The sequence below is a fragment of the Neoarius graeffei genome, chromosome 19, assembly GCF_027579695.1.
Source record: "Neoarius graeffei isolate fNeoGra1 chromosome 19, fNeoGra1.pri, whole genome shotgun sequence".
Classification (NCBI taxonomy): Eukaryota; Metazoa; Chordata; class Actinopteri; order Siluriformes; family Ariidae; genus Neoarius; species Neoarius graeffei.
In genome coordinates, this window is record NC_083587.1 from 46,916,073 (window position 1) to 46,943,232 (window position 27,160).

General features: G+C 42.7%; 1 protein-coding gene across 2 annotated transcripts in view; it reads right to left on the minus strand.

Annotated features, from left to right (window-relative positions):
* Nucleotides 1-2,092: 2,092 nt before the first annotated feature.
* Nucleotides 2,093-27,160, minus strand: part of tex10 (testis expressed 10) — an 85,416-nt gene continuing 60,348 nt past the window's right edge. Inside the window, exons 13-16 of one of the 2 annotated variants that reach the window (XM_060900180.1) lie at nucleotides 13,907-13,987; nucleotides 13,654-13,823; nucleotides 8,182-8,392; nucleotides 2,093-2,318 (exon numbers count right to left, since the gene is read on the minus strand). In XM_060900180.1, coding sequence (XP_060756163.1) covers nucleotides 2,208-2,318; nucleotides 8,182-8,392; nucleotides 13,654-13,823; nucleotides 13,907-13,987 — 573 coding nt within the window. In that variant the 3' untranslated portion in view covers nucleotides 2,093-2,207. The remainder of the gene's footprint in view (nucleotides 2,319-8,181; nucleotides 8,393-13,653; nucleotides 13,824-13,906; nucleotides 13,988-27,160) is intronic. The other variant, XM_060900181.1, reaches the window with a different exon arrangement.

The window sequence follows — 27,160 nt, forward strand, 5'->3', positions numbered from 1 at the left end:
CTTAGTGCCAGTATCTGCACTGTAGTAGTTCTACCTTTCCGAAAACTATTTTGTGGAGAAGCGGGTCGATGCGAGGCCTTATTCTGTTCAAAAGCATTTTATCTTAGAGTGAAATGTTTTGATCCTGATGGGCGTGGTTTCATCCAGGCAGATTCTGCCCAATCCATAGGGCATGAAAGCTCACTGAATGGTTTAATTGATTATTGGTGTGAAGGGAGAGAGCAGTCACCTTATCCTACCTTGAATCCAGGTCTACAGGATGCCAAACCTGCACCCTGACCACAACACCAAAGAGCCAGGCTCGTTGGTACGGCCGTCAGAGCACATACTCAACTGTAGCGACGGCCACTCGGGAGGCACACCCATGTGCTTCACACACACACGTTCCTCATGCATCCCCCATCCATACTTCTCCCATACCAAGGTGCCCCATACACTCGTGCTTCACCCATCTCTGGGGTCCCTCACACAGGGGCCACCTATCCTGGGGGTCCTTCGTACAGCTCACGCACAGGACACACACCTCCGATGGCCTCCCGGTAAGCCAGCCCACTTCTGACACCATCTGTAGCGAAGTGAGAGAGCAGTCACCTTATCCTACCTTGAACTCAGGTCTACAGGATGCCAAACCTGCACCCTGACCACACCACCAAAGAGCCAGGCTCATTGCTATGGCAGTCAGAGCACATACTCAACTGTAGTGATGGCCACTCCGTCAAAGTTATTATGATAATGGTTATTGATTGGAAATTTACCAAGCTGCCTTTGTTGGATCCTTGAGCAAGACTCCATCCATTATCCATAACCACTTATCCTCTGCAGGGTCGCGGGCAAACTGGAGCCTATCCCAGCTGACTATGGGCGAGAGGCGGGGTACACCCTGGACAAGTCGCCAGATCATCGCAGGGTTGACACAGAGATGCACAACCATTCACGCTCACATTCACACCTACGGTCAATTTAGAGCCACCAATTAGCCTAACCTGCATGTCTTTGGGGGAAACCGGAGCACCTGGAGGAAACCCACGCGGACATGGCAAGAACATGCAAACTCCACACAGAAAGGCCTTCGTCGGTCACTGGGCTCAAACCCCCAGAACCTTCTTGCTGTGAGGCGACAGTGCTAACCACTACACCACCGTGCCACCCTGACCAAGACTCTTAATCGTCAAATACTCAGTTGATGCATATGTTACAGACTTCAGTCACATGATCTCAACCCAGTTGAACACGTCTAGTAGATTTTGGAGTGGAGTGATGTGTTAGAGAGCACTCTCCATCACCATCATTAAAACACTAATGGAAGTAAAATCTTTTGGAAGTACAGTGTTCATCTCTGTAGTACACTTCCAGAGACGTGTTCTGGTGGCTCTTGTTGCTTTTTTTTCTTTCATTCATCCCCCTTTTGTATGCATGTATTATATACTTTAATAAATAAAAATCATTTAAACTGTAGATAGATTAGAACGTATACTCAAATCTACTACGCATTCATATTTGTATCAATTGCTGCTATTTATTCTACAGCTTTTATCAATGCTTTGTATGCTACATACGACTTTGTAAAAAATCTTTACACACTGTTGCCGTTCCACTGTTGTGTCATAACGCTGAAAGATGCCTCACGATGTGAAGTTTTGTTGCACAGCAGCTGCCAGTGCTTTAACTTTAGGCTTCCGCCACAAAGACCTCCGGGGCTTTAGGGTTAAACTGAGAAATGCGTTAATTACAGGAGTAAATGAAAGGCCTGCAATGTCAGTCTGCAGCCACAGGCTGAATTCCCCACTAACAGATGTGCCCGATTCTCTGACTTATCAATTTCCAAATAGTTTTGATGTTTCCATTTGGTCGTAAAAAATTTCAGTAGCTTTCTTGTAGCAATTACTGATTTTTTTTTTTTTCCAAAATCATTGCAGTGTTTGAACACTTCTGATCATCACTAATGAAGAACTCCTGGTATGGTGGTTGTCGAGTGGTTGCTAAGCAGGCATCATTAGCACTTTCCTTGTGTATCTGTATTGTATCCAGTACGTGCAAAGATGGCTTTATAGTTGTGCTAATAAACAAAATCAAGAACACTTTGATTCATTCATTAATTATCCCAACATGTTTATTTTTCCTCGTAATCTATAAAAAGCAACATTTGTGAACATGGAAAGACAGAGTGTGAGAGGAAAGTAGAGAGAAGGTGGCAGCAGCTCAGGGGATTAAAAGATATCCCTCATGGCCATGTTGGCACGGTGACTCGAAAGCGTCACGCTGTAGCAGTACAGCAGGTCTGTTAGCCACTGCTCTCGGGTCTCACCACCGTGGTAGCGCTGTCAAAACACACAGAGCAGCAAGTGAATTAGAGTCGGGTTTTATTGGCTGGTCCTACATTCCGTTCATTTTCTACATTATGCAAGTGCACAACACAAAGCGACAGTGACATTTAAATTGAGATTTTCTCAACTTGATGTAAATTAGGTACCGTATATGACAATAAAGCAATAAGTCCAAACAATTACCTTGAATGATTCCAAAATAAAGTGTACACAATATTTGTTTTGAAGAAAAAAAAAAAATCATAATATCAGTGGATTCCTCACATCACACCCCAAAGTGGTTCTTCCCCAAACTGTTGAAGCACACAATTGTAAAGAATGTCTCTGTATGCTACAGCATTACTCATTTCCCATCACAGGAACCTGTTCCAGCATGACAATGCCCCTGTGCACAAAGCAAGCTCCATGAAGACATGGTTTGCCAATCTCATCATCTCTAGCCGCTTTATCCTGTTCTACAGGGTCGCAGGCAAGCTGGAGCCTATCCCAGCTGACTACGGGTGAAAGGCGGGGTACACCCTGGACAAGTCGCCAGGTCATCACAGGGCTGACACAGAGACACAGACAACCATTCACACTCACATTCACACCTACGGTCAATTTAGAGTCACCAGTTAACCTAACCTGCATGTCTTTGGACTGTGGGGGAAACCGGAGCACCCGGAGGAAACCCACGCAGACACGGGGAGAACATGCAAACTCCACACAGAAAGGCCCTCGCCGGCCACGGGGCTCGAACCCGGACCTTCTTGCTGTGAGGCGACGGTACTAACCACTACACCACCGTGCCGCCCCGGTTTGCCAATCTGGAGTGGGAAAAACTTGAGTAGTCAACAGCTTTGGGATAAACTGGAACGCTGACTTCACCCCCAGCCTTCTTGCCAAACATCAGCGCCTGACCTTCCTAATGCTGACGTGACTGAATGGGCAAATGCCCACAGCCACTTTCCATAATCTCGTGGAAAGCCTTCCCAGAAGAGCAGAGGTTATTATAAAAGCAAAAGGGGTCACTAAATCTTCAATGGGATGTTCAACAAATACATACAGCTGCGTTTAGAAGTTAACATAAATGCACATGAATGTCATGGCAATATTGGGCTTTCAATGATTTCTTTGAACTTTTTTTTTTCTGGAGGAGAATGACTGTACATCTTTTAATAGGGGGGAAAACAAAAAAAATTAGTGCACAGGTTTTACTTTATTTTGGGTTTTCTGAAATCAATACAGTGTCAAAATTTACATTAACTCAGTGGTGGTGAAACTTCCAAAATGTCTTAACTTGCCAAGGCCCTTTAACTTCCTGTTAGTAATCATGATTGATGACAGTTGGTAGCTTCATTGTGCCAACATAAAAAGGGTTTGTTTGACAGCACTCAATGGACTGACCAACATACAGTGTATTGGGAAAGTCTAAGGAGCTCAGTGCAGATCTCAGAATCATAGGAATGTCTCTTCACGCCATTTCTAAACAACTGCAGATTCCAAGATCAGTTCAAATAATTGTATGCAAGTGCAAGTTAGTGGGAGGTGTAGCCCCTTTGCTGGAAGAAGACCCAAACTGTCATCCTCCGCTGAGAGGGAATTGGTTCAGATGGTCAGGAACAACCCAGAAACCACCAAAGCATAGGCCTGCCATGAATTGGAAGCTGCTGGAACACTGTCTACAGTCAAGCAAGTTTTACATTGCCATGGACTGAGAGGTTGCTGGCCAAGAAACATTGTCAAGTAAAATTATCTGTCCATGCAGCAAGATAATTTCGCAAGTGTTAAGTAATTTTCTCCACAAATTCAGTTTTCAGTTTTTTTTGCAGTGTATGAGGTGTAGTTACTTTACCAAGGCCTGGAAAAAGCCCAAACTGTCACCCTCAACTGAAAGGAAATTGGTTGGATGGTCAAGAACAACCCAGTAACCACCAAGGTAGAGGCCTGCCGTGAACTGGAAGTTGTTGGAACACTGGTGTCACTGTCTACAGTCAAGCAAACTTTACATTGCCATGGACTTTGAGGCTGCTGTCCAAGAAAGTAGAACCTGCTCTAAAATCAACACCTTCAAGCTCAAGAAAGTTTGCAGCTGATCACATGGACAAAGAAAAAGCCTTCTGGAGGAAAGTTTTATGTTCAGATGAGACTGAAAGATTGAGTTGTTTGGCCAGAAGGACCAGAGGTACAGAACTGTACCAACTGTTAAGCGTGGTGGTGGTGGCATCATGCTCTGGGTCTGTTTTGCACAAAGCGGACTGAATAATAAAGAAGGAAGACTACCTCAGAATTCTTCAGCATAACCTCAAACATCAGAAACTTGGACACAATTGGGTGTTCCAACAGGACAATGACCCCAAACAGAGCTGTTGCGTTATAAAGTAAGCTAACATTCAATTTCAAACAAGTCCTGACCTCAGCCCAATTGAAAATATGTGGACTGTGCTTAAAAGTCAGGTCTGTGCCAGGAGAGAAACAAATTTAATTGAACTCTACCAATTCTGTCAAGAAGTGTGGTCAGATATCCAACTGGAATTCTGCCAGAAGCTTGTTGATGGCTACCAAAATTTAGGCAAGATGAAACTTGCTAAGGGACATTTAACCAAATATTAGATGTGCTGTATGTATTAATTTCAAAAAATTTAAAATAAATTAAAACTTGTGCACCATATTCTTGTTGATTTTCTATGAAAGATGTATGTTGTACAATCATTCTGCCACAGAATAAGAAGCGTTCAAAGAAATCACTAGTGTCTAGGGTGTGGATAATGTGAAAGTGGCAACTACAGCATCAGGTAACATGCAGCCGGTTGCACAGCTGCACCAAGCTGCATAGTTTTAACATACCCGAAAGTTGCAGTGGTGCTTGAAAGTTTTGTAAACCCTTTAGAATTTTCTATATTTCTGCTTAAATATGACCTAAAACATCATCAGATTTTCACACAAATCCTAAAAGTAGATAAAGAGAACCCAGTTAAACAAATGAGATAAAAATATTATACTGGGTCATTTATTTAGTGAGGAAAATGATCCAATATTACATATGTGAGTGGCAAAAGTATATGAAGCTCTAGGATTAGCAGCTAATTTGAAGGTGAAATTAGAGTCAGGTGTTTTCAATCCATGGGATGACAATCAGGTGTGAGTGGGCACCCTGTTTTATTTAAAGAACAGGGATCTATCAAAGTCTGAGCTTCACAACACGTTTGTGGAAGTGCATTATTGAACGAACAAAGGAGATTTCTGAGGACCTCAGAAAAAGCGTTGTTGTTGCTCATCAGGCTGGAAAAGGTTACAAAACCATCTCTAAGGAGTTTGGACTCCACCAATCCACAGTCAGACAGATTGTGTACAAATGGAGGAAATTAAAGACCATTGTTACCCTCCCCAGGAGTGGTCGACCAACAAAGATCACTCCAAGAGCAAGGCCACAAAGGACCTCAGGGTAACTTCTAAGCAACTGAAGGCCTCTCTCACATTGGCTAATGTTAATGTTCATGAGTCCACCATCAGGAGAACACTGAACAACAATGGTGTGCATGGCAGGGTTGCAAGGAGAAAGCCACTGCTCTCCAAAAAGAACATTGCTGCTCATCTGCAGTTTGCTAAAGATCATGTGGACAAGCCAGAAGGCTCTTGGAAAAATGTTTTGTGGACGGATGAGACCAAAATAGAACTATTTGGTTTAAATGAGAAGCGTTATGTTTTGAGAAAGGAAAACTGCATTCCAGCATAAGAACCTTATCCCATCTGTGAAACATGGTGGTGGTAGTATCATGGTTTGGGCCTGTTTTGCTGCATCTGGGCCAGGACGGCTTGCCATCATTGATGGAACAATGAATTCTGAATTATACCAGCGAATTCTAAAGGAAAATGTCAGGACATCTGTCCATGAACTGAATCTCAAGAGAAGGTGGGTCATGCAGCAAGACAACGACCCTAAGCACACAAGTCGTTCTACCAAAGAATGGTTAAAGAAGAATAAAGTGAATGTTTTGGAACGGCCAAGTCAAAGTCCTGACCTTAATCCAATTGAAATGTTGTGGAAGGACCTGAAGCGAGCAGTTCATGTGAGGAAACCCACCAACATCCCAGAGTTGAAGCTGTTCTGTATGGAGGAATGGGCTAAAATTCTTCCAAGCCGGTGTGCAGGACTGATCAACAGTTACCGCAAACGTTTAGTTGCAGTTATTGCTGCACAAGGGGGTCACACCAGATACTGAAAGCAAAGGTTCACATACTTTTGCCACTCACAGATATGTAATATTGGATCATTTTCCTCAATAAATAAATGACCAAGTATAATATTTTCATCTCATTTGTTTAACTGGGTTCTCTTTATCTACTTTTAGGACTTGTGTGAAAATCTGATGATGTTTTAGGTCATATTTATACAGAAATATAGAAAATTCTAAAAAGAGTTCACAAACTTTCAAGCACCACTGTATAACATGGACACCCGAGTAGGAACAACATCCACTATAAGCAAAACGACTCACTAATTCTGTTCAAAATTTGTGTTTTGAGTAAATAGTGCATTTCTACTGAAAAAAAATGAAACGTGCTTTTATTTTGCATAGAGTAGAATGATTTCTTGATGTGGGAAGTATTTCTCAGTTCTATTATCACCAGACATGGCCACCTTGCTGAAATACACCGACAAACTACAAACAGGCTATTGTTATATCTGGCACCACAGTGAGTACTTTACGTAGCTAGTGCAAAATGTTCTCGGTCAGACTGAGATTATTGGCAAGGTACGACACAAAATATTGAAAACCCTTTACAGTTGATATAACAGTATACTGTATGTTTTGTCTTTCAGTGTAATTTAATTTGATTAATAATTAAATAATATTGGCTGGCTTTTTTTTTTTTCATGGTATATCAGATATATTCCATTCACCTAGCATGATATTGAACGAGTCGAAGACTCGTTCAATATCATGCTAGGTGAATGGAATATATCTGATATACCATGAAAAAAAAAAAGCCAGCCAATATTATTATTATTATACATACACGTTCCTTTCGGGTGTTCAACGCGTCTTTTTTGAAATTCTCTCAAAATCTTCCGTATTTAACGAAGCAAACCTGGCGGCCATGTTTCTTTACAAACCGCCGCGGTCGCTCGCTAGCGTGGAAGCTTTACGTCTCCGACGCATCTCTTTTCCAGTTTTTCAATGTCCCTTGGTATGTTTTTCTCTTGTAAATATGCATGAAGAATATCTAATGAAGTTTTCGTAGCCTTTCGGGTGTTCGATGCGTCTTTCTCTTTCCCGACGAACAAAGAAATGCTTCTGCACGTGCACAGCAGAAAACTCTCTCATTGGATATTCGAATCAGCACTGACATATGAAGTCATGTTGTCTTGACAGCCATGCAATATCGTAAACCGTATTCAACGCTCATTCTCCATTGGGTAGAGTAACGTAATACACGTAGGATAAGCGATATGCGAACAATATTGCACGCTATCAAACCAAATGAATGAAATCCGCTAGAAGGGAATAGAACACGTTTTTATTCCATAAAAAAAGTGTCCTGTATGTGTAATATGAGTGTACTGATTCGTGACGTAAATGCTACAATGAGAAAGGTACTAACTGCTTGTCTGCATCTTGATCTCGGATGTAGTACTTCCTGTTTCTGTTGAATCGGGGTTTGTGATTGGGTGATGGTGAAATACATCATTCAGTTTTGATCTACAATCACTTCATGCAATCATAAAGCACCGTAAAGCGTCGTGTTGCAAGTGAAATTCTACACCACAACAAACAGGTGATTTTTATTCTCCAGGACATGACCTCTGTTTTTAATGAGCAAGTCAGCCACTTGAAGCACAGAACAGGGTTGCGTGTGTGATCATGTGCTTTACCGTCAGGTCCTGGATGATGGTCTGCAGCAAGGTGGTGTTGGCGGCTACGTGATTGCGGAGCTGTGTGTGTTGCAGGAGCAGCGAGAGGATTTGAGCCAGCAAGGGAAGCTCTTCCTCGCACAGGTCACACACATGTAGAGACTGCAGAACCAATCGCAAAAGACGTGGCACTGTGCTCAGCGCAGCAAAACACGCCTCCCATACTGCATCCCTGCGGAGCAGACAGACGAGTGACTCAAAAACAATTCAAAGCAACAACTAAAGGAGGTTCATGTGCGTTTGCGATATTAAAGGCCTAGCTAGAGCAATGCCGCTCGAGTACTATCAGACGAGATTCTATTTCCAGACACGTCATGTTACGTTATGGTACTGGGGTACTAATACTAATGCATGACGGATGGACGGACGAACGGTCGTCAAGCTATTGCTGAAATATTGCCTCACTTCCCGTTTTCAGTTGCCATCTTATCCTGTATAGATCGTGTGCTGAATGTGTGTGCCATGTTTGGTGTCAATATATGAAAGCATTACTGAGAAATGATGTCACATCCTGCCTGTATGGCGACTTCAGGTTGCTCTCACAATACCGCGATCCAAATTCCCCTAACGATTGGATAATTTATGGTAGAAAAAGTAAAGAAAAAAAAAGTAAAAAATGGTGGAAAACCCAATAAGTGTAGAAATGAACATTTATGGAATATATTAAAGTTGGCTTGACCCAAAGAATCACAGGAAAGTGCAAACGTCCAAATTTGTCCGGTTAGTGGTGCCTGAGCTGTGCAAAATTGCCGAGGTAGTGGAGTGTCTGTCCTATATCACTGCTATGAGCTGTATTTAGATATGAACAAATCAATTGATGTATGTGGTTGTGTGCGAAAGTTTGCATCCCCCCTATTTTTTTATTTTTTTTGCAAAAGGGAAGAGTTGGTCGGAGTCCATCTATCCATTATCTGTAACCGCTTATCCTGTGCAGAGTCGCAGGCAAGCTGGAGCCTATCCCAGCTGACTATGGGCGAGAGGCGGGGTACACCCTGGACAAGTCACCAGATCATCGCAGGGCTGACACAGAGACAAGCAACCATTCACACTCACATTCACACCTACGGTCAATTTAGAGTCACCAGTTAACCTAACCTGCATGTCTTTGGACTGTGGGGGAAACCGGAGCACCCGGAGGAAACCCACGCGGACACGGGGAGAACATGCAAACTCCGCACAGAAAGGCCCTCGCCGGCCCCGGGGCTTGAACCCGGACCTTCTTGCTGTGAGGCGACAGCGCTAACCACTACACAACCCTGGTCGGAGTCATATTTTGAAATGTATAAAATTTTTTTACACACACACACACACACACGTACACGAAGGTATGAAGTTTATCTTTGAATGGTGAATATATTCACGAGTGAGTGACGCGAATGAGTGATCTATTTTTCAACACTAATAGATAAACTTCATATCTTTGCGCTACCGTATAATGTTCATATCATATGGACACATCCACACAAAAAAAAGCAAGTTAATCAAAAGAATTTAAATTTTGACCCGATTCGCCATTTTGACAACACGCGTCTAGTCAGCAGGAAAACACTGGGTGTGAGGTCATGGGAGTGAAATATCGGGAAGTATGTCACTCAGATCTGCGATGCATCTCGTACGAAAAATGCGAGTTTTTCAAAATGAGAAGATAAACTTCATATCTTCAAGCCAGCGTGTGATTTTCTTATTATTATATAGACACATTCACAAACAAATAGTACCCAAATTTATCAAAACAATTCATCGGTTTCCTCACGAGTGACCTTTAACAGTTATTCCATGAAATCGAATCGTACGAGCTGATGGCCGACGAGGCGCGTAGCACAGAGTTGGCTATAAGTCATGTACAATGAGTGAGTGGAATAACCGTTTTATTCTATCCACAGTCACTGGATTTTGAGAAACGGAGCGTTTTTCTCATCTCATTATCTCTAGCCGCTTTATCCTTCTACAGGGTTGCGGGCAAGCTGGAGCCTATCCCAGCTGACTACGGGCGAAAGGCGGGGTACACCCTGGACAAGTCGCCAGGTCATCACAGGGCTGACACATAGACACAGACAACCATTCACACTCACATTCACACCTACGGTCAATTTAGAGTCACCAGTTAACCTAACCTGCATATCTTTGGACTGTGGGGGAAACCGGAGCACCCGGAGGAAACCCACGCGGACACGGGGAGAACATGCAAACTCCGCACAGAAAGGCCCTCGCCGGCCACGGGGCTCGAACCCGGACCTTCTTGCTGTGAGGCGACAGCGCTAACCACTACACCACCGTGCTGCCTGGAGCGTTTTTATTTTTTGCAAATTCAATACATAAAAACTTTTTATACAAAACATCCGACACAATAATTTCCGCTTAGAATGTAAACAAATCGGTGAAATGACCGTAGCAATCTTAGAAAAATGCGATAATAATTCTTGAAAACTCATAAAAAAGATATATTCTTACCATCAAATACTCTTATTCCATATTATGTTGCTTTTTTTGTATTTTGGGGGTTTTGTTTTCGAGTTTTTATTTCGTCCTCGGTTGGTTCAGTAACTCGCGCCACCATTTTGTTTTTCTCTACTCATGGTACATGAGCTGATATCCTAGTAGTAGAGTAGCCAATCAGACCGTGTGATTGCTCATATCCAGTGTATGTGGATAGAATAAATAGAGATTTGTGTCCCGGTTTTGGTTCTCCATGTCCCAGAGAATGTGTAGCTTGTAAGAAAAATACGAATGGTGTATTTCCCAGTAAAACACTCGTGTCCATATAATATTATATTTTATATATTCGACATGCAAACTCAGGTGGCACGGTGGTGTAGTGGTTAGCGCTGTCGCCTCACAGCAAGAAGGTCCGGGTTCGAGCCCCGTGGCCGGCGAGGGCCTTTCTGTGTGGAGTTTGCATGTTCTCCCCGTGTCTGCGTGGGTTTCCTCCGGGTGCTCCGGTTTCCCCCACAGTCCAAAGACATGCAGGTTAGGTTAACTGGTGACTCTAAATTGAGCGTAGGTGTGAATGTGAGTGTGAATGGTTGTCTGTGTCTATGTGTCAGCCCTGTGATGACCTGGCGACTTGTCCAGGGTGAACCCCGCCTTTCGCCCGTAGTCAGCTGGGATAGGCTCCAGCTTGCCTGCGACCCTGTAGAACAGGATAAAGCGGCTACAGATAATGAGATGAGACATGCAAACTCCTAACACCCCTTGGCAAATTTTTGCTTTATGGTATTGTAGTTTTGTACTTTGTTGATTCTGTGCTTGCCTTGACCTTCGTATAAAACCGCATTATGCTAGTTTTTACTCTCGAAGGATTTTTAGCTCGATGCCAGCTCGTCCTTTTTATACTTCAGGTTTATTCTGGGTTTGCACAGTGGTGCTTGAAAGTTTGTGAACCCTTTAGAATTGTCTATATTTCTGCATAAATATGACCTAAAACATCATCAGATTTTCACACAAGTCCTAAAAGTAGATAAAGAGAACCCAGTTAAACAAATGAGACAAAATATTCTACTTGGTCATTTATTTATTGAGGAAAATGATCCAATATTACATATCTGTGAGTGGCAAAAGTATGTGAACCTCTAGGATTAGCAGTTAATTTGAAGGTGAAATTAGAGTCAGATGTTTTCAATCAATGGGATGACAATCAGGTGTGAGTGGGCACCCTGTTTTATTTAAAGAACAGGGATCTATCAAAGTCTGATCTTCACAACACATGTTTGTGGAAGTGTGTCATGGCACAAACAAAGGAGATTTCTGAGGACCTCAGAAAAAGCGTTGTTGATGCTCATCAGGCTGGAAAAGGTTACAAAACCATCTCTAAAGAGTTTGGACTCCACCAATCCACAGTCAGACAGATTGTGTACAAATGGAGGAAATTCAAGACCATTGTTACCCTCCCCAGGAGTGGTCGACCAACAAAGATCACTCCAAGAGCAAGGCGTGTAATAGTCAGCGAGGTCACAAAGGACCCCAGGATAACTTCTAAGCAACTGAAGGCCTCTCTCACATTGGCTAATGTTAATGTTATGGGTCCACCATCAGGAGAACACTGAACAACAATGGTGTGCATGGCAGGGTTGCAAGGAGAAAGCCACTGCTCTCCAAAAAGAACATTGCTGCTCGTCTGCAGTTTGCTAAAGATCATATGGACAAGCCAGAAGGCTATTGGAAAAATGTTTTGTGGACGGATGAGACCTAAATAAAACTTTTTGGTTCAAATGAGAAGCGTCATGTTTGGAGAAAGGAAAACACTGCATTCCAGCATAAGAACCTTATCCCATCTGTGAAACATGGTGGTGGTAGTATCATGGTTTGGGCCTGTTTTGCTGCATCTGGGCCAGGACGGCTTGCCATCATTGATGGAACAATGAATTCTGAATTATACCAGTGAATTCTAAAGGAAAATGTCAGGACATCTGTCCATGAACTGAATCTCAAGAGAAGGTGGGTCATGCAGCAAGACAACGACCCTAAGCACACAAGTCATTCTACCAAAGAATGGTTAAAGAAGAATAAAGTTAATGTTTTGGAATGGCCAAGTCAAAGTCCTGACCTTAATCCAATGGAAATGTTGTGGAAGGACCTGAAGCGAGCAGTTCATGTGAGGAAACCCACCAACATCCCAGAGTTGAAGCTGTTCTGTACGGAGGAATGGGCTAAAATTGCTCCAAGCCAGTGTGCAGGACTGATCAACAGTTACCACAAACGTTTAGTTGCAGTTACTGCTGCACAAGGGGGTCACACCAGATACTGAAAGCAAAGGTTTACATACTTTTGCCACTCACAGATATGTAATATTGGATCATTTTCCTCAATAAATAAATGACCGAGTATAATATTTTTGTCTCATTTGTTTAACTGGGTTCTCTTTATCTACTTTTAGGACTTGTGCAAAAATCTGATGATGTTTTAGGTCATATTTATGCAGAAATATAGAAAATTCTAAAGGGTTCACAAACTTTCAAGCACCACTGTAAATAGTCTATATAATACATAAGCAACATGCACATGTGTGCTTGACTTGTTAACACTTTATAAGCTACAGTATCTTTATAACTACAGATGTGAGTCAGAGGAGAGCTGCACTCTATAAACACCACATAATTATACCCTTTAGAGCTGCCTGGACACTGTAGGGGTGCCTTTTCTTTTGCAAGCATGTCTTTTTTCGCTTGTTTTTGTTTCAATAGAGAGAAAGAAGATTTTTCTTGTGCTTTTTGTTTGGAATATGAAAGTTAGCGATATTGTTTTTACTATTTGTCGTGACTCATAAATGACGTGAATTCTCCGGAAGTAAACGGAACCCGAGATTTTCCAATGTGCTCACTCCAAAAATGACAAATCTAGTGTTTGGTTTCTTTGATTCATGTTTAAAAAAAATGCTTGTAACTAATGTACATTATGGTCACGTGCACAAACGTAGGTGCGTGAGTGAGTGTGCACCTCTTGCGGGCGCTTTGCTCCAGCTGCAGCAGCAGACTGAGCATGCTCAGACAGCAGTCAGCCAAGAAGCGGAGGAGTGTGTCGTTGGGCAGGAGGTTGTGATCCAGTAACCGTGGAATACACCTCAACAGGGCAGCGCACATGCAGTCCGGCACCACCAGCAACCCACACTAGACGTCCATACAGAGACAAAATCAGTCAATTCGATCCATACTGTGATATGTTTCACACTGTGACCCATCATTACACTCACCAGGTTCTTGATGATGGCAGTTTGTAAGATTTCAAAACACTGCCCTCGAGAGCCCAGCGTCTCCAAACAGTGACATACTTCCTGTAAGCAGAAAAACAGTGCAAACATTTTGTTTAAGGAGAGATGGGGGCAGGGTGTCTACAGGTTTATCCAAGTTAAATTTAAGACATTTAAGACTTTTTCATACCATGTTCCAAAAAAAATTAAGACCAAATCTAAAGTCACGCAAAAACGTACTTTTGAAAAAAAAAAAACCTATATAATTTAATGTAACTTATTGTTCTTGTAAACATTCACCAGAAAACACTATTCTAGTAGAAGTACTTCATTTCTTTTCCTTGACAGGCATTCACACACTCAGAACACAATATAAGGATCGGATAAACTTGTAACAATCAGTACGTTTACATGCACATCCAAATCGAGCTGCTGTCGGTAATCGAGCTAAGGTTCCCAGCAGGGGTGCCAGAGAAATCCAATCCTACATGCACACAAGGAAATCGAGCTATTGTGTGAGGTACATTGTGCACCTGAGCCACAGGTGGCGCTACACGCCCCATCGTGTTGGTACACTTCCGGTTGTCGTCATGAAGAGCTATTCAAGAGTGTAAACAAAAAGTTATCAGTTCCGTGTTCTCCACTGCGCGTTTTTCTCCTGTACATGAATTTTAATATATTCAACTCCTTAAGCTGAATGAGCATGAACTCTGACTCCTCATTGCTCCAGAAGTGCAAGTTTCTGCTCGCCATTTTCTCTTCTTCGTTTGTTCCTCCTGACCTCTTCTGCTGCTCACTACTACCGTTGTCATGCCGACCGAGGCTGTCGTGTTTCCCGCTTGTGGTCTCGTCACTCCCGGAAGGGGCAGTGCTGAAGTAAGTAGCTCGACTACTAGCTCGATAGGGTTTACATGCACTAAGTAGCTCGGCAAAAATCGCATAATCTAGGTCGTGTAGCTCGATTACGAGAAATCAAGTTCGGTTCAATTTCAGCCGAGCTAAGGTGTTTCCATGGCATTTAGAACTTCGATTTCAGTCGAGCTACGGCAGAAATTCGATTTTCTCTATGTGCATGTAGACGCACTGAGTGACAATCAGAACGCAGTCACAACGTTTGAATCCAATGTAACACTGTGAAAATGTGAATGAAGTCACACACACAGAATCCAATGCAACAGTTTTTTAAAAATTATTTTCTCTGCTTGGGGAGTCGCATTGTAAGCAGAATTGTTCAATTCCATCTTTGGTCAAACAACAATGCAGAAAACAACAGTTAAAACAATGTGAATGCACGTACACCTGAAACTTCGGCTCACTCACTTGAAAGATATGCTCACTTGCACTTCTTAACACACTTGGAACGATACCCACACACAAACAATACTATTCTCACATGCACGCAATAGAATATATATTCTCTCTCTCACACACACACACACAATATTCTCTTACATCTCGCAGATCTATCCTCTTCTCCACGACCGTTAGTGGTGGCAGCGCTGAAGTCGGATATTCAGGGATGAGAATGAGAAATTGTATTTTCAGCTGAAAATTTAATTGGGGGCCTGGGGGCCATCGGCCCCCAGCCAGGTCCAGGGCGGAGCCTGGTCGGGGGTCCAGGGGGCCGAAGGCCCCCGGAAGCTAATGAGTTTTATACATTTTAGACCACTAGAAATGGTCTCAGATTGCTCAGTTGAATAATATTTTCAGTCCAAAGAAGCTTGAGTTTTGGACACTAATAAACAAAAATAGTCTCAATAATGCTCAGCTAAAAAGAATTTTTAACTTCATGCTAGAATGAAAGGAATGATGAATATAAATTAAACACAAAGACAGAATATTTGACATAATCCTGTAAATGTTTCAGTTACTTTATTAAAGAATGCATTTACCTCTTTTGCAGTGAACTTGTCTCAACAGAAACACAATTTCCCTGTTGAACAGTTCTCTCAGCTCCCTTTCTTCCCTTTTGAAGCATGTTCAATCAAAGCAATGCACCCGCGAGAGCCATAATTAATAATGTCATTGCAGTAGATACATTGGGCTTTGCCGGGAGCGTCACATTTTCCAATGAAATCGGACAATTTCTCAACTACGTCTTCAGTGGTTTTGCCGATTTTTATCTTCAAAGTTACAGTTCTCTCTAACCAGTCCCAACGGAATTTATTCTTCACGTCTTTATCTATCACCTGAATAAGCGATTCATTTTCTTTTGTGATAATTTTCACCATTTTGAAGCTCTTATTCGCTGTTACATCCTCAATCTCCGGCCTCGTGGAGCGCCATGTTGAATGAGTAAGAAAGCGAAATGCGAAGAACCAATCAGAACGAAGCTTACATGTGACATTTTAGCCTTTCCTATCTATGCTCGTTTACCATTGGTCAAATCGCGATATTTCTCTCTCAACGGCCAATCAAATACAGTGTACGTTCTGAACTGCTGATGTAAACAGAGCCTTGTTCCCGATGGTTGACCGGGTCAACATATACCTAACCCCCCCCTAAATATTTTCTCCTCGGATTTAGACGATTCACAAAAATGACCCCTGGGTTGATAAAATCCGCGGAATTCCGCGGATCCGCGGAAAATTCCCATCCCTGGATATTTGAGGCTGATGCTCCTGGCCTTTAGCAAAAGCAACGTGCTTGGCGCTCTTCATATGAGAGTCTACCGCTCTTATCCCCATTGTGCCCGACTTAAAAGTCTTACAGCATGCTACACAGTATGCCTTGTTGGCATCTTTGGGTACAGCTTTCAGCCACCACGAGTATTTTGCATCTTGCAGCCAGTTATCATTAATTTACATTTACCCATTGTGGCTCGGACTACCCTCCATCAACAGATCAGGCACTGAGTGGTTGTCAAGCACGTGTGTGTCTAGCAACCGGTGGATTCGGAGCCTGCGCGGTATAATTGTGAGCATCAAAAACGATTCAACTTTTTCTCCATCCAAAGTGTACCACATTTTAACGATATGACTGAGTAAAATCTCCATAAATTTAAGATTGAAAATTTAAGACCACGGGGTTTGAAATTTAAGACAATTTAAGACTTTTTAATGGCCTTATTTTAGGAAAATTAAATTTAAGACTTTTTAAGGACCCGCGGCCACCCTGGATGGAGGGGAGAACAACACCACAGAGTATGTACTAAAATATATTTTCTTTAGATATGGAAATTAGAGGTCTGCGCGGGTCGGATTTTTCAGTCCCGCTCCCGCCCGCATTGTGCAGTCCCGCTCTTCAAAAGCTCTTCTAAATTTGAGTGCCCTATCATCTACATGACGTGACACAGTTGTTGGATGGGGCAGAAGATCTCGCACATCGAATTTGCCTATTGTGGCTGCCGTGTCAACTAAAGGCCTCTGCATGCTCGTGCGACAAGGCTTTCGCAGATAGCTTTTCGCAGACAGTTGTAATTTATTGTTGAGCGGGGATAATAGGCGTGTGCGATGTTATTCACCGGCACAACGCAAGGGGGCGCGAAGTCGCTAGGAGTAGTTGGTGGGTGTGGTTAGTGGAGTGTTTATCCTCCGGTTACTTATAATGACTAGAACTTTTTTTTTTTTATAATGACTAGAACTGGAGTCGTATAGATGTCCGTACTTCCTCAATCAACCGCTCTTCATGCTGCTCCATCTTCGCTCGTGTTTTTAAAAATGCCGGTCGTGAAAACAAACCAAACCGGGAAAGTAGAGAAGCGGAAGTGCGTGTACAGCGGACCAATCAGAGCCCTCTTGTCTGCGGCGCTGTCTGCGAGGCTTCTGCGGTGGTCACAGTTTTTGGAGGTGCACGCAGAGCGTCTGCGAAGGTGGGGGGGCTACGCAGACACTGTCTGCGACACCGTCTGCGAGGACTGGGTTGTCAGCATAAATTGGCCTTAAGTGTTGGGCAAACTGAGCTAATCCCCGACCAGTGATGCCGTCATACGGGCGGAGGTCCGCAGCAACAAAACCAACACATTTCTCCACGGGCTTTGCCTTCAATGCATCTGTCACTTTTGCGTTGCTCCCTCTGAACTCCAACAATTGTTGTCCTTTTAACACAGTACATACATGGCGATTCAGGCCTGATGTACCTGATTTATGGCCGTTGTATGTCAGAACCTTTTGGCACTTATCACAACAAGCAAAGGGCAGCTGATTTCCCTCTGCGTCATACACGAGTGAGAATGATTTCCAAATGTCCGATTTCAGGACTCTTGACTTTTTAACGGTAAATGTACCCCTTTTTAAAGCAGCACTTACTTTTGAAGCACTGTGAGCTTCAGTAAAGGAGCTCTGCTCTTCTGCCATGATTGGAGAGCTCAAACACAGAAGAGGAAAGGAATCGGAAACGTACGAGAGTTATTTATCCTCTCCTGGATCAGAATCAGAATTCTGATGACCAGCTCATCTAAGGTGTCATTGAGGCATCATGTTATGCCGCTTTTCCACTACAAACGCGGCTGAGCCGTGCCGTGCCGAGTCGAGCTGAGCGGGGCTGTTGGAGTTGCATTTCGACTACAACCGCGCTGAACCGTGCTGGCTGGAAGTGGGTGGACACATTGGGTGGAGTTAGCGAAAGTGGGTGGACGTCATGTGATGTCGTTAAGCAGCGCAAACAGTGACATCAGTGACAGTGGCGGAACAAGTCAGAGTCGGGCCGGGGGCGGGGCAAATGACCGGGCCCTTTATTAAAGCTTATCATAACATCATTTTAGGCTACAAAATGTCCGCAACTGCGGTGTTTACCAATTTCAACACTACCGGGTGCAACTATGTTATTTAGTACATCAAGTCCTTCAAACGAACATGTAACTCAGAAACAAAAAACATTAGGATACTGTACATGGCTCATAATAAAACATCAATAGCCTATACTGCGCACATTATTTGAAGGGCATACGAATGAGCGCTCAGAGGTTGCAACGCTGACAGGAAGAGTCAGAAATAAAAGGAGGGCGGTGCAAACCTCACTGAATGCACTGTGTTTACCAATTTCAACACTCCGGGGTGCAACTATGTTAGTTTGTACATTAAGTCCTTCAAACGAACATGTAACTCAGAAACAAAAAAAAACATTAGGCGACATACTGTACATGGCTCATAATAAAACATCAATAGCCTACTGCGCGCATTATTTGAAGGGCATACGGTGAGCCTTGCGCTCCGCGAACTCCTGCACGATGCTCTGTGTCACTGATTCAGTGACCTTTTAAGCGGTAGTCTCACGACCCGAATAGTAAACAATAAACATGGAGGACATGGAGTCGTTAGTGTTGCTGGTCTCGGTGCTGTGGCTTGTTGTCACCGACAACGCCAACAGATACTGGCAAGAGCGTATAGATGAGGCGAGGCGCATAAGGCTTCAGAAATTCTCGTAATTCGTAATTATTCTTCTTCCGGGTTTGCGGTGTTTACAGATCCCAGCGCGCTCGCGGGGCGTGTGTGGGCATGTGAGGACACTCCTCCTCACCAATCAGTGCACAGGGGAGTGTCTGCTCACGCCCCCAACCTCAGTCGGCACGGTTTGGCTCGCTTCAGCCCCACTCCAAAACGGTGCGAGTTTTAGGGGCTAAGCAGGGCTGAAACGAGCTGAGTCGTGCTGGTTTTTGGTAGTCGAAACGCGAGCCGTGTCGGGCTGAAGTGAGCTGAAGCGAGCTGAAGTGAGCTGAAAAAGGGTAGTGGAAAAGGGCCATTAGTGTGGGTCACTGGAGGCTGGGTGTGAACGGCGAGTCATTAGAGTGATCAAAGGATTGCCCGTTAGGGTGATCAATGGCAAATTTAAGATGCCATTCCTCACTCAGGTGGGGTTTACATTAGACCGTATCAGCGGATCATCAGATTAACGTTTTTAAAACGATTCGCGTGCACACAGCAACGCCAATACACGGATACGCTCGGCTCCGCAGGCATCCTGCGCTCCAAATCACTCCGCCCTGAACAGCGAGTGCCCTCTGGAGGGTGCGCACTCCGGCCCTGCGCAGCTCACAGAGCTCGCGAGTGAAGTGCACAAGCAGTGATTCGGGACTGAGCCGCTGTGTGTGTGATCCCAGTGCATATCATTTACCACTTGCAAGTGGAAGGATGGCAAGCCTAAAGACAATCATAACTACACAATGGGCAGTATTTGCATCAGTATTTGCAGTATTTTCATACTCTTTAATGAAAGGTGATACAAGGCGGAAGTCTGCGCCGTTTTTCAGCAGTCGCGTCACATGACCAACGCCAGCGAATCAGGAAGGTGGATGTCACAGTGACGTTGTCCAATGACGACGCCAGCTAGAGCTCAGCACAGCGTATCCGTGTATTCTCAATGTTTACACAGCACCGGACCAGACACGATCTAGATTGAATACGTGGACCCTGGCGGATTCCCGTTTCCCGGCGTTTTAATGTAAACGGACAGTGCATCCGCGAAGAAAACGAGACAGATACGGTCTAATGTAAACTTGGCCTCAATCTGGCAATCTGACTCTCTCTGCAAATTTAGGCATCTTAAAATGTTTTTATTAATGCCAAATAAAATATCTAGCACAAATTATATATGATAGACATAAATTAATAATTTATAAATTTTATTTTAAACACGTTTTTAGTTAGCGGGACTGCAGCTTATCACCACTCCCGCACGCGCCCACATATGTGCACTCCCGCTCCCGCCCGCAATGAGCTTTCAAAATTTGTCCCGCGCCGCACTGCTTTGCAGCGGGTCCCGCGAGTCCTGCGGGACTCCCGCAGGAGTGCAGGGCTCTAATGGAAATCTTTGAAACATTCGCTTTCTTCTTTTGAAAGCGCTCATGAAAATTAGCAACAAGACGACATGGTCATCACTATCCCCCGCCACGAGCATTTTATGAAGTCCTGAGTCTTAACACTTATGACCTTAAGCCCATCGCTTTAATATTGACTTATGATATCGTGCGTGCTATGACACCTTCATAAAACGCTACGCAGCTTTTTTTCAGTAGTATGAGCACGCAAAGTTTCACTGCTGTAGCTTCTGAGAAAACTTGTCCAGATCGAGTCCACTTGTACAAAGTCCAATAACATAAATCAAGGGTCATAACTCTGAAAATAATAATTTCTCGTAAATGATTTTCAAACTCAACTTAGATCATGAATAGTAATATGAGCACACAAAGTTTCATTGATGTAGCTTCTGTAGTTTCTGAGAAAACTTGTCCAGGTTGAAACGGACGGAAGGACGTCGTTCCTATACCCCCCCGTGCGCTTCGTGGTGGGGGATAATAATAATTTCTCATAAATGATTTTCGAACTCAACTTGGATCATGAATAGTAATATCAGCACGCAAAGTTTCATTGATGTAGCTTACAGCTGTGGTCAGAAGTTTACATACAGTGACATGAATGTCATCTTGGATATGAATGTCATGGCAATATTTGGGCTTTCAGTCATTTCTTTGAACTGTTCTTTTTCTGTGGCAGAATGTACAGCATACATCTTTAATTAAAAAAAAAAAACCACTAGAATTTGGTGCACAAGTTTTAATTTTCTTTGGGTTTTCTGAAATCAACACATGGTCAAAATTATACATACAGCACACCTAATATTTGGGTAAAATGTCTCTTCGCAAGATTCACCTTGACCAAACATTTTTGTTTACCATGAACAAGCTTCTAGCAGAATTCTGGTTGGATATTTTATGACTCTTCTTGGTAGAATTGGTAGAGTTCAATTAAATTTTTTTTTTTTCCCTTGGCATGGACTCGACTTTTCAATAGGGTTGAAGTCAGGACTTGTTTTAAACTTAATGCTAGCCCGCTTTATCCTCCACAACCAGCTCTGATGCGTGTTTGGGTTCATTGTCCTGTTGTAAGTCCCAAGTCATGTTCAAGTTTCTGATGGTTTATGCTGAATAATTCTGAGATAGTCCTCCTTCTTCATTATTCCATCCACTTTGTGCAATGAACCAGTTCCACTGTCAGCACAACAGCCCCAGAGCATGATGATCCTACCACCACCACCACCACCACCAGCTGGTACAGTGTCCCTCTGTACATGGTGGTCACTGTGGCCAAACAACTCAATCTTTGTCTCATCTGACCATACAGCTTTCCTCCAGAAGGCTTCTTCTTTGTCTGTGTGGTCAGCTTCAAACTTTAGTTAAGCTTGAAGGTGTCAATTTTGGAGCAGGGGGTTATTTCTTGGAAAACAGTCTCTTAGTCCATGGTGATCTGAATTGTAAACAGTGATCCATCAGCTTCCAGTTCATGGCAGGGCTGTGCCATGGTGGTTCCCAGGTTGTTCCTGACCATCCAAACCAATTTCCTTTCAGCTGAGGGTGCCAGTTTGGGTTTTTCTTGAAGCAAAGTGGCTTGGCAAAGTGACTACACCTCACAATAACTTGGATACAATTGTTTGAACTGATCGTGAAATTTGCAGTTGTTTAGAAATGGCTCCAACAGACATTCCGGAGTTGCGTACATCTGCGATTCTCTTTCTCAGATCTGCACTGAGCTCCTTGGACTTTCCCATTTTACTGTGTGTTGGTCAATCCAATGAATGTTGTAAACAAACCCTTTTTATGAAGGCACAGAGAAGCTACCAGCTGTAGTCAATCATGATCACTAACAGGAAGTTAAGCGACCTCGGTCTTGGCAAGATAAGAGACATTTTGGAAGTTTCAGCACCTCTGAATTAATAATTAAGTGAGCATATGTAAATTTTTGAACGTGTATGTATAATTCTGACCCTGTGTTGATCTCAGAAAACCCAAAGAAAATTAAAACTTATGCACCAAATTCTAGTGTTTTTTTTAATTAAAGATGTATGCTGTACATCCTGCCACAGAAAAAGAAGAGTTCAAGAAATTACTCAAAGCCCAAACATTGCCATGACATTCATATCCAAGATGACATTCATGTCACTGTATGTAAACTTCTGACCACAACTGTATGTTGTTTCTGAGGAAACTTGTCCAGATTGAAACGGACAGACAGACTCCATTCCTATATCCCCCTGCGTACTTCGTGGCGGCGGATAAAAATAACATGTAGTGCAATTTTTTGAAATACCTTTTTTTCAAAATTTACTTATTTTTTCAATTAACTTAATTAATCTTCCTGTAATTCTTACAAAGTTGGAGACACATGGTTGTAGAACGATCTCCTCCATGCAGAATATTTTAAACTCGTTATATTCTCAGGTTTGCGTATCTCGATGACTTTCTTCGATTCGGACCTTGTTTTCAGTCTGGTTCAAATCCAGACACTGAGTGACGGTCAATGCAAAACACTGTGTTTATTTACCAAATTTCTCAACAAGTCGATTTGTAACTATGGTTGGTTCACCAACTTATTGAAAGCTACTGAATTCATTACATCAGTAATCTTTACAAGAGATCATGGCGTGTATGAGTGACGAGATGGAGTTTGATTTCATCTGACCACTAGGGATGTAATGATATATTGTGCTGTGATAAATCACGATACAAATTTATGATTATCTAGGGTTTTTTCTAGAAAAATGAAAAATTTAGTATGAGGGCGCTCACCATGGCGAGGGAGCGGGGGGGGGGGGGGGGGGGGGGGGGGGATGTTGCCGGTTGTCCGTCCCCCCCTCCACCGTGCGAAGCCTTTGAAAAATTGAGGCTACAATGGGACATTCTGAGGCTATCCGAGAGGGAAATTGTAACAAATTGTCTGTCAACATTGAAAAAGAAAGAAGTCTTTGGTTTTCTTCCGTTTCATGCCGCGGGATGACATCTTTAAATGCCCAAGTGTCAACAAAAACAACTCACGAACTACTTCTGTCAAAAGCTCCCATGCCGGTGGGTGAAAGGTCATTCAGTCTCGAGAAATCTCGCTCTACAAGTCAGCTGACCTTGTATGCAACCCATGTCAAATCTCCCGAGAGCAGCCGCGACAAGTAAACAACTAAACAACATGGCGCCTCAGTCTGGAAAACGCCAATTCGGATTGTTTTTGCACCGTCTGGCGGTGTATCTACTGTGATTGGAATATCTCATCTCATCTCATTATCTCTAGCCGCTTTATCCTTCTACAGGGTCGCAGGCAAGCTGGAGCCTATCCCAGCTGACTACAGGCGAAAGGCGGGGTACACCCTGGACAAGTCGCCAGGTCATCACAGGGCTGACACATAGACACAGACAACCATTCACACTCACATTCACACCTACGGTCAATTTAGAGTCACCAGTTAACCTAACCTGCATGTCTTTGGACTGTGGGGGAAACCGGAGCACCCGGAGGAAACCCACGCGGACACGGGGAGAACATGCAAACTCCACACAGAAAGGCCCTCGCCGGCCCCGGGGCTCGAACCCAGGACCTTCTTGCTGTGAGGCGACAGCGCTAACCACTACACCACCGTGCCGCCCTGATTGGAATATTTTTGGAGTAATTATAACGTATTTGATGATCAGACACATTGTCACGTGGTGTTGCTGGGATGTTTTCACGGAGAAAAGATCGTTTTGAGAAAGATTGCATGTTGTGCAGTAGCATACAAGTGCATGGCCCAAGTGTGACTTGGGGTTCAATCGGCATTTCGGTAAGGGGGCGCACGCTGAGAGTAAGGGGGCGCAGCGCCCCTGTTCCCCGGTTTAGACGAAAGCCTGATTATCTGAATCAATGAAAAAAAAAATCGCAATTATTATCAGGCTGCGTAATTTCTTAGTTTTTCCTAGCTGAAACTGCACTGTTTAGACAGCAGAGGCTACAATAACATACAATAGCGGAAATGCACGTTACTTCACCCTAGATGGAAGTAACACAGCTCTAATGCTGTGAAAACACACACACAGAAACAGATCTAAAATAGGAACGAGCTGTTGTGTGAATAGATTTAACAAGAAATCGGAGCTCTATTTTTACAGAATGTTGATAGCTAAAGAAAGGAGAAGAAAATGACAGTAGGACAAATTTAAACAAAACTGAAACAAAAAAAGTTTATTACCAAAAGGCCTATATGTTATTAAAAAATGTTTTTCCATTTTTAATAAAAGGAATTTTTTCAGTTAATAGTTTATATTTTACTCCAATCTTTACAAATCTGGGTAAATAATTATTGTTGGTTATTAAGAAAGTAAACAAAAGTTTTTCTTTTTATTTAACAAAATTAATATTTAAGTTGATTAATAGGAAAATAAACGCTGACAGTTCTGTTACCAAAAAATGCATCATTTAATTTTTTTTCCTCTCGAAAGCATAACGGAAAAATCGAATCGCGAACCCAATACTGTGAATCGAATCGAACCATGAATTGGGTGAATCACTACATTCCTACTGATCACAGTTCCTTTCTCATAACGTGCAATTCACCGTCTGGTACAAAAATCCTAATCCAAGCTCCTTACAGAAGAACATCCTTTTCTGCTGTGCAGTTTAATGACACTGCTGTGAATGCCAAGTAAAACATGTTCAGATACAATCCAAGGCTGTGTTCCAAACCACATAATGTGCACTAATAGTAAGGACACCGATGGTGCACTGAGAAACTTTTTAGTACAGTAGTATGCAGTTTGGGATGCAGACCCAGTATCGGTGACTCTGAGGATATAATCACCTAGTACTCCCATTTCTACAATAGTGCTGAAACTTTATAAGGATAAAAAAACTTTATATAACGGTCACTGAGTCCCAGGTGAAAAAGTAAGACCACTCCGCTGCTCCACTGTAATCTCACCGCTCATAGACACTGGCCGATTAATTCTCCAGGTCTATACTATAGATAACAAAACCATCTCATCTGATTACTACTACTACCTGTATTACAGGATTATTACATGATCTATGGGCTCTGGTTAAAAGGTAGACTGCCTTTCAGATTTTTCAAGTGTAGGTCATACAAAGAATTTTCCCTGACGCACAATTATTTCTGTTTAGTGGACCAAAACCTACTGAATTCGAATCACAGACTTCCAGTTTTATTAGCTTTTTTTTTTTTAAATAGAACAATTAACGAATTTAAGGCCACGTGGCCCTAAATTCTCCGCTATATTTTCTTGATTCACTGTGACGCAATACAAGAAACTACGTCATGCATCACGTGGTGGGCTTTCCCTGTTTGCACAAGGCATTGTGGGATACAAAAGGTGTGTGTGGTCTGGATCCATGTGGTTACATCGTCTCCAGCATGGCTGTTGAGCGTTCATCTGTTTACTTTTAATTTTAGATGTGGGGGGGAGAGAAAAAAAAAAACCCGCCCTTTTAGTTTTGCTTTTAATAAAGTTTGATTTTGCGGATCATGACAATTATTTATTGCATATCAATTCAGGTCGTCACTATATGAAATCACCAGTTCTCTCGGAGATTGGAAAACAAACAAACAAACAAACAAACAAGACAGACAGACACTTACTGAAAAGAAGAAAAATGGAATTGCTCCTGAACTCTTCAAATTTTGACCTCTTGCTTTGGGTTCTTTTCAAATGAATTTTCAACTGATATGACTTTATGCTTAAAAAAAAAAAACGCTATTACTATACTACACATAATATAAGCTCATTATAACAACAGCTACTTGTAATCATAATAAAATGAAAATATGTCCTGATCATTTTTATTGCCGGATATGAGGCAAAAACCTGCACGTCACAACTGATTAAACCTGAGTGCACACACATTTAGGATGAGATAAAATGCTTTAAAAAAAAAAAAGGCTTTTAAAAGAAGACACACACACACACACACATGCACACTGACAGGCTGTAAAGGGTTACCTAACCACTGATAGCTGTTAGTGGTAATGGATGTTGACGCTGGACAGATTAGCAGATTAGCGACAGCACGTTGTTGTTTCAGCTGAAATTTTACGAGCACAAACAATAAATAAGGTGTGTGAGTGAGCGAGCGTGTGAGTGCGCACGCCTGCATGTGTGCTTGTGTGTGTGTCGTACGAGCTGAAATCAAATAGTGCTAATAGAATTAGAGAGGATTGGATTAAACAGATGAAGGCAGATGGGAATGTCATTCAGAGCAGGTTATTATCTGACATTAATCAAACTAACCGTGTTAACACACATTACACACAATTTAGATCGGAGACACCTGATTGCCAATAAAGTAGTGAACACCCAGCAGAGAGAGACACACACACACACACAGGTATATTTTTAAATCCCGGCATCTAATTAACACGCTTAAGAGTTGGAAATGGTGCAAAACTTTTTTTTTTTAAAATATATAAAAGGTGTTTGTGAAAATTATAAGGAATGTACACATTATGGTAAACTGACAGTGAAGCTAAAAGGGTGCTCGCAGTAACTGACTTTTTTTTTAATGTGTCAAA